This window comes from Stegastes partitus, unplaced genomic scaffold, assembly GCF_000690725.1.
Source record: "Stegastes partitus isolate 25-593 unplaced genomic scaffold, Stegastes_partitus-1.0.2 Scaffold490, whole genome shotgun sequence".
Classification (NCBI taxonomy): Eukaryota; Metazoa; Chordata; class Actinopteri; family Pomacentridae; genus Stegastes; species Stegastes partitus.
Window position 1 is genome coordinate 90,593 of NW_007578221.1, and position 15,742 is coordinate 106,334.

At 41.2% G+C, this 15,742-nt stretch overlaps 1 protein-coding gene across 3 annotated transcripts in view; it reads right to left on the bottom strand.

Annotated features, from left to right (window-relative positions):
* Positions 1-15,742, bottom strand: part of ehbp1 (EH domain binding protein 1) — a 182,243-nt gene that overhangs the window by 65,806 nt on the left and 100,695 nt on the right. For all 3 annotated transcript variants that reach the window (XM_008287212.1, XM_008287210.1, XM_008287209.1), the window contains one exon: positions 3,244-3,394. In XM_008287212.1, coding sequence (XP_008285434.1) covers positions 3,244-3,394 — 151 coding nt within the window. The remainder of the gene's footprint in view (positions 1-3,243; positions 3,395-15,742) is intronic.

Genomic DNA, 15,742 nt, shown 5'->3' on the forward strand with positions numbered 1-15,742 from the left:
ATGTCGATCTGTGACGTCTTCAAAAGCCGCTTTTAGTTACTTTTACTTTGTATTCTTTAGACAAAAGTACTTTTGGTAAATCTGCTTCATTCGGCAGGTGCACAGGAAGGAGATGAACATAAGTTTAAGTCCTGAACACTGTCTAACGTGTAAAAACACATTTATTAGCACAACGTTTCAGTGCTAGACCCAAATCAGGCAAATGACAAACTCAGCCACCCGTGAACATCCTCGATGCACCGAAATACAAAACATGAAACTACACTGACAGTTTTCAGCAACATACAGAACATAAAAATCACAAACTGGATGTCTGATGAAGGTCTGGCATCGACATGTGTGTGCAGGACTTCTTTCTTATAAAATGACCAAACTGATTAATCGATTATCAAAATACTCGATTAATTGTCGCCCTTCTAGCACAAAACAAAACTAACGGTGTGAAAAGTCAGCAGAATCCGACAGAGTGACGAGGAAGGACTTTGATTGCCTCCATGTGTGTGTGTTCACGTGCACAACAATATCTGACACGCAGAGTGAAAACGAGACCTCTGTTTAATTTCCCTCACTCACAGATCTGTTGCCTGCCTTTCTTGTTCCAGATAAAAGAGGCAGGGCAAACAAAAACCACAAAAACATGAAAGCACATATTCCATTAAGTCTCCTGAGGGGCTCGATAGAAACAACAGTGTCTCCACATTAGGCACAAAGCAAAAAAAGCACGTCAGAAGAAAGTCAAATGGAGACCTGAGCAGCTCTAGCTGCATGGATAACCCACCATGGATTAAAACAAAACAATCAGTAAACAGTGTCAGACATTGAAAGCTCCCTCCTCTGCTATTTATTGTGGGGAGAGAGACCGAGAACAAAGAGAGAACGAGAGGGAGTCAGAATAACAGTATTTCCCGTCCTGTTTTTTTTTTTTTTTTTCTAATTTGCTAGCTGCGATGTGGAGCGTGCTAGCAAGCGCCATTCCTGCGTGGCTGGCTGAGGCCTAATTAATGGGAGGCCATGGTGATGGAGTTTGGAAAGTTTCTTTGCGGGCAGACACTTGGAGGGGGCAGCCCGAGCTGCATTTAAAGGACTGAATGGTGCTGAGGAGAGAGAGGCAGGAAGACGGAGGGAGCGAGTGTGGGGGCTAGGATTAGCCGTTCTGCTCGGCAGGCCTTGTGTATCACAGCCCACAGCAGTCCTCTCTCCCCCCGCCTCCCCCCTTGTTCCCTTCTTTCCTCCAACTCCATTTTTAATGAGATCAACAATTAGTCCAATTCAGAAAAGCTGAAAGAGCAAATAAATCAAGTGCTATCCTCCCTCTGCCTCGCCGTCTTCCTCCTGTTGTTTCGCCACCGTGCTGCTGAACTCTTTGTGTTTAAGGGTTATTAGGTTTTGATTTATTTGCTCATCCTTGTTCCTTGAATCATGTGATGTATGAAATGTCAGAGGAACATGTTTAAAGGCCTGAGGTGGCGTACGGTACGACAGCGCCGTGTCCAATCAACACCCCCCAACGTTTAACGTGAAACAGAGAAAATCTCCACAATTCAGAAGCTAGATGCTGAGAATTAAGTTAATTGATCATTAAATTAGTTGGCAATGTTTTTCTGTCCATCACAAAATCAACTAATTGTTGCAGCTTGATGAGCAGATTTCACAAGAAAAGGTAGATGAGAGGAAACATGTTGGTCAGTAAACTCCAGAACAACAAACATTCACTGCTTCTAGCTGCTAAATGTGATGATGTTCAGCTTCTCTTTTCATTATATCACAGTAAAGCTTCAGGAATATTGTACGAGACTGTTAATCTGTGTCACCTCCAGCTTTTAAACTACTTCTGTCACTTACAGCTGATGTAATTAATGGAGATAATGGACGTCTCAGTAATGGATATAGAGCAAAAAAAAAGGTCTAAAGGTTTGAACCTGTAATTTATTTTTTAGAAATATTCACTCCTAATTTTACAGATTTTTAGTGTTTTGTTCAATTACAGATAATTTCTTGCTAAATCACAAGAAAAACACTAATAATTTACTTATTAACCTTACTAACAAAGATCCTATTCTGTACTTGTGTGAGCCCAAAACATAATTTTTTCACATATATTTGTGTAAATTCAAAGTAAATTTGAGGGTATTGAGGTTTGAAAAATGGTAAATACTTCTTTAAACTGTTATTTTACAGATTTTCTACATTTTCTTTGTAAATTACAGAAATTATCTGGTAAAATCACAAAAAAATCCTCTCAGTATACACACCAAAACTGTAATAATAATGTCCACGTCAAACATCTGTACTTTTACTCATAGTACGTTGTTCTTCTACAGTGTGACCATAGAATAACACTGCTTTACTCGGTGTAAGTCGGCTTAAATATCATTATTTTACAGGTATTTGCTGTTATTTTCCCTAATTTTTACAGTTTTTTATGTATTTTTCTGGCACTCTTGCTGCCAGATTTTCATCGCTTATTTACCAGATATTTATTTTACAGTGTAGTCTTTACATCCATCTATGGTACTGGCATTAAACCAGCCATCCTTTCTTTATTCCTACTCGATATCAAGAGGCTCCTTCTTTCATTGCCTTCTCTCACCTGTCTACACGCTCCCCTTTCATTTGCATGCACCTGATCCAGCTGAAGAGAAGAAGCGGAGCAGGGGCGTAATGCAGAGGAATCTAAAACAAATGACCAGAGACGCCTAATAATGGTCATTACAATAATAACCCCAATTTCAGGGAAATGGAAAGCAGTGGGAAATGCGCATGGGCAGCGCTGGCCACCTCTGCAAGCCGTTATTAGAAGTGTTTGGTATTTTGGGCGTAATTTGGCCGCACAATGTGTTGTGTTGATTAACAATTACTGGGCGAGCGAAACAAGGGAGGAGTTGCAGCGTTTTCTGAATATGAGGGTGGCGCTTTTTAGACCCGCGGCTGTTGTCAAATGACATTTTGTTTTTCTCTGAGGATTAGGCAGAACCCCTTTAGAGAGCATAATGGAAATGTGGGAGTCTTAGCATGTGTGGATGAAGAAAGTGAGTGAATGTCAAAAGCATGCTACTGTGACTTTCCCTTTGTGTTGCAGTCAATGAGTATTAGTAAGTGTGTGGTAATTGTAAGGCCTTTTAATGAAATCCTGAAAGCACGCCACTGTGAATAAACAACGTAGAAATGGAAATGCTGTGTCTCTAAAGCCTATACGTTTGTTTGCTTCCTTGTGCATACGTGAGTGCTGAGGCGTTTGCTGACCTCCAGCAGGACCAGCCTTGCTGCCTTTGCCTCTGTCGGTGCTCGACGCATCCAGAAGGCTCATGTCGGACATCTTGACTCCGGACCGGGCCTCGGCGATCAGCTGTCTGGCCCGTTCCCTCAGCTGTCGCCGCCGCTCTGCATCCCGCTCCTGCACACGAGAATAAAACAGTTTCAGGGACTTTAATATAAATGTGATCCAGAGAAAAACTCATCAGGAAGTTTTAGTAGACACGTCTGTATCACTAACTACCGAATCACATTGTGGCTGTTTCAACCCTCTCAACTCTTGTTTTGCTCCGGTCATGTTTTATGTCACTGTGGGCTCATTTTTCTCTGCAGTATAAAATCCTTCCCCTCTATTCAAACAGCACAACCATGACTAGAAGGAGACAGAACTCAAACCTGTCTTGTGTTCAGTATTACACAGTTATACTGCCATAAATCACAAAGTAAATCTTTTTTTTTTTTTTGGACTACTTGCTGTCTAAAATTTGAAAAAATAAATCTCAGTCAACATGCATCACCTTTTGTGCCCACAGGTGTGACCACTACTGTAAAAATGGCTGCTATACAAACTAAAAGCATGCTATAGAGCTGTTTGTTGTCATCTGTCAAACTCTGTGTTGTTTATAAAAGCGCCGACAAAGTTTCGTTGTAGAAATTCAACGACAATAAACATCCTTGATCCTTCAAGATATTTTGCCGCTTACATTTTTTCAACATCTATAAATCAGGTGATTGTTTACCATATTTCATGGAGCTGGATGTATTGTTCAGCAGCTATTTCCTCTCTACACCACATTTGAGCCATGACGCATTAGTTCAGTGTTTAAGTTTGTTGTTTTTTACTCTGAACCTGCAGTTCAGCTGAATCTTTATTATGTGACTGTTGACTGACCTACTCATGGCTCCTTGGTCACACTGTGGAACACCAGTTTTTTTGTTTCTACAGGACTTGGATGATGCACACAACGTATTTTCTGCTATTTTTAAAAAGAAAAATGTAGAATAAAGTAGTTTAGATGTAATGTCACAATTTTAGGCTTAGATTTGGTTTATTTCCCAGATGGAACTGCATGGCACACATACTTGTGTCTGGCTGATAAACGGTGTCATTTCTGTGATTTGTTTTTAAGACGGATGCTTTTTAAACTCATTGGAGAGTTTTGGGGGTTCAGACGCAGCACAGAAAGGAAACCTTCACATGATGCTCCTACAAACATACATAATAAAAAGTTTTGCGATCAGAACAGACGAACACATCTCGGTGCACTGCGGAGTTAGGAGCATACAGACAGGCACACATACATCATCTCGGCACTAGACAGATACAGTATTGAGCCGTCACCATCAGAGCAATGGCAGAAATGCCATTTTCAGGTCGATCCAATCTGATCCTGCTGATAGCGACGGGCCTCCGTGCACACACACACACTCACAGAGCAAATGGGAAAACCTTGATGATGTCAATTGACAAGCACTTAACTGATGAAGCACAGACTCACTGCACAGGTCACAAACCGCATACAGAGAACGGGCAGAAATAAACAAATGTCCAGGACAGGTCATTTAAAATCACAACACAAAGCGACACGTGTTTTGAGAGGAGCTCTGAAAGGCTGATGAGGCAGCGTTGTTAGAAATCAGAAACGTTGTCGAGAAGCAGCTGATTCTGGATTCGACAAAGGTGGAAAGAAGATGTCCTGCAGAACTTTGAAGGCGCACAAACTGAGTTCACCCAAACCCCGTCCTGCACGCGTGAACTCGCCCGACGCCGAACACACACACACCTGCCCTCCTTAAAGCCCCCCCACCAAACACACACCACCACATACGACCCAAGGGAGAGCGTAGCTGCATTTCTCCGTCACTGTGCTCCCTCCCTGTGGTTTCCTGTTAATCAGGCTTCTCCATATTGAGGCAGGGGTTTTAGGGCTGGCCTATTGAAGCCGCCCATTTATCCATTAACAAAACAAGCAGCGCCCGCTAATGAGCTACATCTCTCCATTTCCATGTCAATTGTTTGTTTGTAGCTATTGTTTGGCCGGGACAATGGGGCTGTATTGTAAATGACAGCAACCCTAATGCACTCTGTGTATGTGTGTGAGTGTGTGTGTGTGTGTGTGTGTGTGTGTGAGTGTGTGTGAGCCCAGGGGAATGCCCACGGGGAGAAGGGAACACACCTTAGAGAGACGCTGATAAAACCAAAAAAGACAGCGGCAAAGACAGAGACAGAAAGAGAGATAAAGAGTGAGGAGGACAGGAGAAAGGAGTGCTGGGAAAAAGGATTGAGAATACTTCTTTCCAACTGTTTAAAAAAAAAGCAAGGACTTATATATAGTTTAAAAGAAAAATGTAAAATGAAAAACTTAACTATGTCCTAAACCAACTAAACCTTCTCTGTTCTGTCTGTCAACTGTTGAATAAAGTTTTTAAAACACAGCTGACAACTATATTAGCTGTATTAGCGTGACATGAACAGACAGAGCTCCAAAGTTCAATTTTAAGTGACTGACAGAACTCTGCGGGCCAAACGGACCAGCTAATAGCTAATGATTATTAGAATAATAGTGGAAACCGTTGCATTTACGTGACCAGGGAACACGATATAAATGGAGATCAATACAGAACTGCGTCTCCACATGATAGAGATCCAGAGAATGAAACCATCTTTTCAAAGGCTTAAGTTTACCACATTTCTAACAGTTCATTGTTATCCCCGTCATTTGTGTTGATGTTTGTGTGATCTGACACAACACGTAAACAGAAATCAAGTAAGGACATAACGCTCTTTTGATTGTATTGTTATGCGTATAAATAAGCGTTCACTCACATGTAATGAAAATAAAAAGGTTTTAAGATTACTTGAGGTGGTTTTTTGAAGAATTAATGAACTTCCAGGGAGTGGAATCAGCTCATCGATTAACATATTTAACATCTAACCCAAGTGACTGATCAACATCATTCATCGTTTTCGCCTCTAGACAATATGAAACGACCTTCTGAAGGCATAAAAAAAACTGTGGACGTTTGGAATCACATGTTTAGCTTAACTGTCAGTGCAGACAGGCGAGCAACATGTCAGACTTTTGGGTTTATGTACACCTGCTTTACAGTAAAAGACTGCTATGCCTAAGTTTTAGATATAACCTGTGCTATGGACAGATAGCTTCTGGTTAGAAAATCCATTCTGAGAGTAGAATTTTCTGTATAGAGATGTAGAGTAGACCGATCCTCGTAATGCTGTCACTATTCATTAAAGAAATCAAGAGGACATGGAGGAAGTGAGCTTCTTAAAAATATTACATGTTTTAAAGCAGGAGGCCAGAAGCTGCGACTTCCTGAAACATCTCTCTGAAGAATATTGTAGTGATGATCTCCAGAGACCTTGAAATGGGTTACAATGTACGCCAGTGTAGAACGCTAACAAGAGCTACGATTTTGACTCTTCTGTTAAATGAATAAAGGCAGGGATGCTAATTTCACAGAATTTTCCTAATCCATTAATCGCTAATACAAAAGTATATTGCGCATTTTTTCCTTTCGCTGATAAACCGTTTTGGCCGAGGACATGTAACAGCAGCCATTCGATCATAGGAGCACTGCCCTCATACACAAAACCTGAGCTGAGGTCGGAAGTCATTAACCGCCACCAAAGTCTTTGTCACGGCGCCCGATGCAAGCTAAAATCCCACAATGCTCTCTGCTTGCTAACACGGAGCTGCTGGTAGCTTGAGCAACCGCCTCCTCGTGTCGCAACAGTATTAAATTGCAAATAAGTCTTCCGTCTTATTAAACAGCAAGAGGCTCCATCTGGTGGTGCAACCAGGTACTACAGCTAACCTACAACACATTTTTCATCCCTTGTCTACGAAGTATTGGTTAACAGATTTTAAATAGCCAAAATAACAAAAACCAATAAACATCCTTAAATAAAGGCTGGTGGAACTTCTGCTTTACTAATCAGAGTACAAACCCAAACACACAGAGATTTAAGTTGTTTCCTTCTTCATACTTGCTATGCTTTGTTCCAATATTTCTCTCTTTCTATCGCTCTCTCCTTCATTTTACATTATGCCTCATAAGCAGGCGTCTCCCTGCCTTTACAAATGGAATATGATAAACAGTACTGGCCTTCTGGCTACGGACTGGTACCGATATCCAATCTGGCCTTTACTGATACGGATACAACCACCAGTTAAAGTGTGTGTGTGTTCTATCTGTATACATACATATACATATTGCTCAGGCCTCAGCACACTCCCAAAACATCCCGCTGCATTATTGTTGTTAGCCATTTTGGGGACAGAAAATGGGAAATTGCCTTTGCCTATCCAGAGGCTAGGATTAACAGTATAGAAAAATGCATCTGACTAGCGCCTCGCTTCGTCAACTACACGGCCGCCATTGAAAAATATGAGAATGGAGGAGAGAGGCTTTGTTATTGTGTAAAGGACAACGTGTGACATGATCCAGTATTACATCTGTCTGTGGTTAATTTTACTTGAGTGTTTGTGTGGTTTCTAAACTCTTGGGAGTATTGTGTTGGTGGTAGTATGGAATTATAGATTTAAGGATGACCTGAGGCTAGAGCAAGGTTTTGGTTTCTTTATCAAACATGAAACACATCGTTGATTCTAAGTGAGCACAAAAGGATCTTCTCATGCACTTTGCGAGAGCACATGAAGCTCAGAGTTTTTCACGGAGGAAACCACAACATCCTAGAAAGACTTTAACACAGAAAGTTTCTCCATCTTATAGCTCGTACATATTAGCCATCAGGGTGGCGTCTACGTCATCCACAGCTCTAAATAATGCAGATGTGCTGATGGGACCCAGTTTCCACACGTCGTTTTTGGGTCCTATAAGATTCCAGCTCGCTGTCAGACCTATGGAAACTAGCGCCGGTCGCCCCGGTGTTACCACCACTGTCATTCCAATTACGACTCATTGTTCTGCAGCAACACGATACGCCGGAACTTCTTTCATTCATAGGGGAGGCTGGTCGGGCAAGTGGAGACTAAATGCCACCTAGTGGATGTCATTCTGAAACAAAGTGGTGATTACGTTCGCTTTTTTTCCAACTTGGAAGGCAGCGACAGATGCAAACACAAACAGCGCTTTAGTTTGGCACGACAGGACAACAACAACGAAGGCGGCGGCGGCAGCAACGGTGGATCCACGAGCCACGGGGAAGCAACTTTTAAAAAAAGCTCACAGCAGATAGCACAAACCCAACCAGCCACGTCACTGCATGATCAAAGCCAGGATGAAGAAAGCAGCAGAAAGAGGAGGAGAGAAAGCCAGTCAGCTGGTGGTCAGTGGGTAGCACCGCTTCAAGAATGGAGGCTCAGGAGGAGAAGAGACTTTCCTTTTTTAAATGGCGACAGCAAGAACAATCGTGCACTGTGTCTTCCATTGACTGCTGGGAACCTCCAGGGGAAGACGGGCTAAACGGTTGAGTGCGAGGCTGAGACAGAGGGCTCCTCTGTGGGTCTGGCGTCGGGTGAGGACCCCTCTCTGCTCTGGAAGCTCTTTCTGAGCAGGGGGAGCAGGTTGCCGCCTTGGTTGCTCTTTTCTGGGCAAGTAGAAAGAGGGAGGGAGGGCACGCACCACTGGTCATGTACAGAGACCTGGCGTGGGCACACAGTGATGCCACACACACACACGCATACACACTGGGATGCGCACACAATCACTATCTAAAAGGGTTTGCCAACCTCCCAGATAGCCAGCCAGTCTGGCAGCCAGTCATGCAGCTCCAGACATTTGTCATGACAGGCTAATTCACAGTCAAGAGGTGCTTTAGGTCTCTATCTTGTCCAGGCACACACACAACTCATGCTAAAAAGCTGCCGAACACACACACACACACACACACACCAAACCAGTCACATAGCTGTGTAATCACACACTCGTCAACACTGCTTCGGATGCCAGAGTGAAGGTCCAAACAGGTTGCAGATGCAGCTTGGATTCAGTCGGCGGTGAAACTGTTGTGACTGAATTCAACACACAAGCAACAAATAGCAAACCAGCTTTGGGTTATTCTGCTCTTTGAAGGCTTTAGTGGCGCTCAGGACCACAGCACTCTACAGTAGGTCTACTTTATGATTATCTCCACCAAGGAAGTACATTAATATATGAAAAGAATTTAGCAGCAATGATACCAAACATTTTTCCTGGTCAATTATCGATTTCTGTATCATCACTAACTTAGCTGACGATCTGATTTACAGAAAAACTAGCATTTCGATTGGATTGGATATCTTGATTCTAATGGTTCTGATCCAGTTTATCAGTTTCTTAATGATTCTAGAGTCTGATCATTTGAAGGGCAGGTGATTAGGGTTATTAAAACACTAAAATCCTGCTTACAGTAATGCATGAGCGATAATAATCTCATCATATATTATACGGTATTTTAGTACAACCATCACATTTCTGCATCGAGTACCTTCACTTGTAGCATCATGGTACATTTTTCTAATCACACCACTGCCTCTCTGTCTATTAAGGTAAATAAACACTAACGATTATATACATTAATGTAGTTAGGATGCTTTTAACGAGTGACATTAGGTAGGTGGTAGGTGCTGCTAATCAGACACAAGGTGCATAACAGTCACTGAAAGTCTATGTGCTGCGTTAAAGCGTTCATGTAACGTTACTACAACGTCCACCTGCAGTCCTCACATGGACAAACTGCACTTGTACTTGTACCTGCAGAGATAGTTGTCTTTGGTTTCTGCTTTTCTGCGTTTACTTTACTGTAAAGATGCCAAAGCTGGATTCCATCTTTGTAAAACATTTTGTGACATTTGCCAAATTAAATGAACTAATTATGCTGCACTTGTGATTTATTAAAGGTCCCGTAAACACGAAGCCACAAAGATTTATGTTGATCTCAATGGATAAAGTAATTATGACGGGCGGAAACGAGGAACTAACGAAGTCCATGTAGAGAGGAGGTCGGGGTGGATGAACGGATCAATAAAACAACATCAGAGACATGTTTGTTTTCCAGTTCTGAGAGTCAACTTGTTGTTTTAAGGCATGAATAAAGTCCTTAAAGGTCCAACATGGTGATTCCTGGTTGTTATTAAAATATGAAGACGTTTACCGGCGGCATCCCTCAAGCCCTCCCACAACCAGTTAGCCTCCTAGCTTCACAAACCAGTAAGAATTCAGAGCATTTAATCAACCAGTAACTGTCCAGCGCAAACTGTGACCAATCACAGAGAGAGTTTTCTTCCTGAAGGAGGCGGGAACAGCAGCAGGGCTTTGATTTTAAGGGCAAAACAGCCAATTTACAAAGAAGTGAAGATGAGGATAAACGTTTTTAAGATGAAGGCATTAGACACATGCATTAAGTCTTTATGTCTAATGTCCAATTTGTTTAGGAACCAATAAGCAGCAGTTTTCTACAACTCCTTTAGAAAGCTGACATTTAACATTTGAGAAACAATGATGTTAAAAAACTATTGTAGAAGGTTGTTTCTGTCCCTGTGACAGGAGGAAATACTGTAAATGACACGCTGCCTCCGCTGGTATGTACAGTATTGTGTTGGGCTGGAGGAGAGGATTAACGGTGAGAGGGGGACAGGAACAAACAGAAACACCCTCTTTGTGGCAGGAAGCAACGGGGTTTATGGGAAATGTGGTCCGACTACAGAAGCCTCAAACCGGCTCATTTGCTGCGATCACGCTGCGAGGCGTCACGACGACACAAGCGTGTTTAGAAATATTACACATTTATAAATTGATTAATTTTTTCCCCAAATTTAGGTAAAGACAGAGAAAGGGAGGGGAAGGGAGCAGGAGAGAGGGAGGAGGAAGGAGGAGGGAGGGAAGGAGGGGAGGCAGGGAGGGAGCTTATCGGCTGGCTCCAGACGGAGTGCGCGGATCAATGGGCGTGCGAGGCCCACAGCAATCAATGCATTTGATAAAGAATTAAAGAAGAGCCACTGTACATGGCTATCAAAGAAGCAGGACACGGCCTAATTATGATTCGACGGGTGCGTGCCCATGATAGGGGTCTGTGTGGGTTTGTGTGTCGTATGTACATAAATATGAATCTGGGAGATGTCGGCGTGGAAGTGCAGCACCTGTGTGTGTTGGAGTGTGTGTGTGTGTGTGTGTGTGTGTGTGTGTGTGTGTGTGTGAGGGGTTGACTATCAGTGTGTGTGCATTTCTGGGCAGACGTGTCATGTTGCTGTGGTTGCAAAACTCAAATTTGATATTTATTTTTAGGACTCCAGATGTTTGTTAAATGACTGAGAGCAGATTACACTCAACAGTTTTTGCAAAAAGTGAGTCACAAGTGGTCAGATGGTTTTTTATCTTGTTTTGTGTTGGTTTGTGTGTTTACTTGGGTCTTTAAATTGTACCATCGGTCCACACTTTGTGATCGTCTCTATAAAAACAACATGAGAAATATTATTTTGGTGTAAATGCAGCAGCAGCAGAAAACACGTCAACCTGCTCGTATGCGACACAGCACATCTCAAAAGTCGACAAAGCATCTCTTGTTTCATCCAATGTTTGGAAATTAGGTCCAAGTAACAGGCAATCTGACGAGTAAAGGCACATTTTGAAATATTGCATTAAGAAAATTTCATGAAAATGGGAAAAAATGACAGATTTTACACAAAAAAGAGTTTAAATGGTCACTTGAGGTTCATGAAAACACAGTTTCTGAATAATTTAGTGAACATTTAATTCACATGACTGATCAGCTGTTTCTGCTTTTTCATCGTCTTCCTGGAATTCTTTGTTGCTGCTCGTTAGAGAAGCATCATCACAGTCCATTTATAAAACCCGTCTGAAAACTGTTTTTTTTTTACTGTTCTTCTTGTCCTTTAATGACTTTACTATAATTTTATTGTATTTTGCATTTTATATGTTTTAAACTGTTTTATATTTTGTGTTCAGCACTTTGTTTCGACTTTTGTTGTGTTTAAGTACTTTATAAATAAAGTTATGTTGAGTTTACTTGGCTGATACCAGCTGACACGTGAGAATAATTATAATTTAGATGATTAAAAACAATTCCTAAAGACTTCTATTATATATGTGAAAATATGTGACTGCGACCAATCGACACAAAAGTTTATAAAGTTTTTTAAAAGTGTGTTTAATTCTGTAGTTATAAATGGGTCGGTGTGTTTTAATCAAGTTGCTTTGTGGGATTTTTATTAACTTTTAGGCCACTGATAAATTATTCTGAGTGCCTCACATGTGAAAACAGTGCAAATACATCACACACACATGAACTATATCTGCATATATATGACAGAACACTGCTTGTGTTTGTGAGTGCTGGATGTGTGTCACAAACATGAGCGAACAAAGACGCATGTGTGTGAAATCAAGCCGATATTCTCTGAGCAAATAAATTTCTGTGTTTGACTTCTGAAGTCGTGTTTGACTGCGGCTTCACGGCTGAATTAACAGTTTGTCCCGAGCACATTGTGCGAGTGTGTGCGCTTCAACAAAGGCCACTTGTACAATGGGACAGGTAGAACAGGTAGAGTGGAGCTCGTTACTCTGACAGACGAGTCAGATGGGAAGGTTTTGCCCTTTAAATAGACAGGATAATTACTGGAGGGGGGGAGGCAGGAGGAGGCGAGGGGAGCGAGAGAGGAGGAGAGCGATGGAGAACATGAGCTGAACTCACCACCTTTCATGGAGAAGAAAACTCACTCTGGTAGTTTTTAGCACCACGATTAGAACTCCTCCCCATCCTGACGCTGTTGGACGATTCCAGATGTGTTTATATAATCATAAATACGTCTGACGGTGAGTTAAAAGATAAGAAAGGACAAAAACCCTCAAATAAATCATCTGTAAGGTGGTGAGAAATATGTTTAAAAAACAGACAAACAGAAGGGACTCTTATATGATGAATACATCACTATTAAAAAAAAAAAGTTTAATTCCAACAATTGTCAAACAAGTGCCTGTAACAGCTAACACTGGGAAATAAGATTTATTTAAATTAATTAACTGATGTTTAAATGACAGTTTTGTAGTTTTGAATACAGCCTCATTAATAAAACTGATCAGTTGTCAACTCTTTTTATAATTGATTTATCCATTTTTAGTTTTTAGGAGGCAAAAAAGTATATTTTCTTTTTTATTTTAGCTTAGTAAATGTTTATTTTTTCCAGATTTCTTTTCTCCTGTCTGAGAGTTAACTGAATATCTTCAGGCTGTGGACAAAACAAGACATTTAAGGGCTTGTTAAATACTTATCAACATTAACTGCCATTATCTGATCAAATAACTAATCGATTAGTCAAGAAAATCATTAAAAGAGCAAACAGAAGTTTTGCTTTTTTGGATTTTATTAAACTTTTTGTCATAAAATCTAATGTACAAAAGTTCCTCTTGTGTTCTTAAAACTAAATAAAACTACTACTAATGAATATTTCTGTTATAAAATGATCAGTTGATTATATTATCAACTAATTAATTAGTTGTATTGGTCTATAAGGTGCTTCTGTATTCTGTTTAAATCAGTGCTAAACTCGATCACAAAGCTAAATTCACTGATAAAATATTTAACTTTCTTTCAGTGTTCACTAAAGCAGCAGGATTACCGTCATTTAATCTGGAATAAATGTTAAAAATTCACTCATCTCCTTCGTGTTTTATTCCCAAAGTGGCTTTACGAGCGAGAGAAAGTGAAACACCGGCGCTACAAGGTGGACGTTAGGAACATTTGACACTTCCACTCGGTCAAACGTGAACAAAATAATAAAAGAGGGAAAGCAGGAGCGGTGCGTGTGTTCAGAGGAGGTATGTAAGTGTGTGTGAATCACAGCTTTCTTCTCTGATGGCTTGATCAGCTCTTGTTATGCAATTCGGAGTCTGTCTTTCTCCTGCTCGTTAACGCGCACACACTCAATTTAGAGGCCGCCTTTGATCTCCACTCCAGCCAATTCAGCCACGACACATAGCCACACACTCCAGGGCCGAGCACACACACAGAGTCCAAAGAAACTCCCCGGCAAACTATTTAGTTTCATTAGGGGCAGATTCTTCAAAAAGAAGAGGGAGAGCCGGAGAAAGGAGGAAGGAGGAGGAGGAGGGCGAAGGAAGACGAGGGAGAGAGAGAAAAAATTGAGAAGCGGGAGAAGAAAGGGATGGCAGCCACATTAAAATGAGACCTGGAGAAAAACTATTACTGCTGGGAGAAAGTTGAAAAGCAGAGTGGACAGGAGGAGGAGGAGGAGGAGGAGGAGGAGGCCGAAGAACAAAGTGTGGGGAGAGTGCACAAGGCCAGATTTGCATTTTCAAAACAGGCTTCTTCTTTTTTCTATATTTGCTGCACAGACAGACCTTCACCAGCAGCTTCTTATAACGCATGAGAGGAAAAGTGCAATTAGAACATTTAGATGGTGGAGTTGTGAGATTAACAGATTACTACACGTTGGATTAGACGTGTCTAAAATTCAATATTCTGGTGTTAAATGCAGAAAAAAGGGATGTTTCTGCTCTGAACTGTTGGATCACAAGTCATAACCTGGTTTGAACAGGCATCAGCTGATGGTAACTGATATAATTACCCCACAAGGAGTCCAGTCGTTAGAGCTGGTTTATGTTTGTATGAATGGAGTCAGAACTTAGAATGACACAAACAAAACTCTGTTGAATCACCGTTGTGTCATTAGGTTTAAGAAATGTTTAACATTTATAGTTCAGTGCTGACTGAAGGACATTTTAAATTAAGGTAAAGACGATACCAACAATCAGAATAAATGCTGAATATCAGATCTGATCAATAATCGATCAAACCCTATGAAGGAAGCACTGCCTTTAAAATCCAGTTTCATCTGTTCTGATCAGTTTGCTGCCAGTGTTTCAGCATCTTTCCTCTTGTTCAGTCAACGATCTCAAGCTGAGATGTTATTTTATAGCCTCTTGGATAAAACACACCAGAGTCACTCACACACAGAAGTCATGGTTGTTGTCACAAAAAGTTTATAGAAATGGGAAAAAAAAAAAAGAGTCAAATAATTTCCCCATTTTTGCAGAAATAAGTTTTTATGCTCACTTAAAGTGGTTTTTGACTCTTTTAACAGTTTTTCCGACTAAGTTATGAGGCAGCAAACATTTAATTTACACGACTGATCAGCTGATTCTGCTTCTTTCGTTGTCTTAATCTCCAAACAGCATCAAACATGGTCGACACCAGCTGACATGTAAGAATAACTACACCTTGCCCAATTCCTGATGACTGCTGCCCACTTTTCTCTCATAGACGGCCAAAGTTTTGCTTCTTCTGCTTCTTTTTAATGTACTGATGCACAAGTTTTCTGTCCAGCTTCTTCTATCCTGTCTTCTGGCACCGCAGCACAGTCTGACCACAGCAGTGAATGGAAACTGACGCTTGAATCACATTTTTACATTTTGTGTGATGTTTGAAAAAAGTTCACTCCGAATCACTTGAGCCTTTGGGAATGCCACGGTTCAGCTGGACGGGGACAAG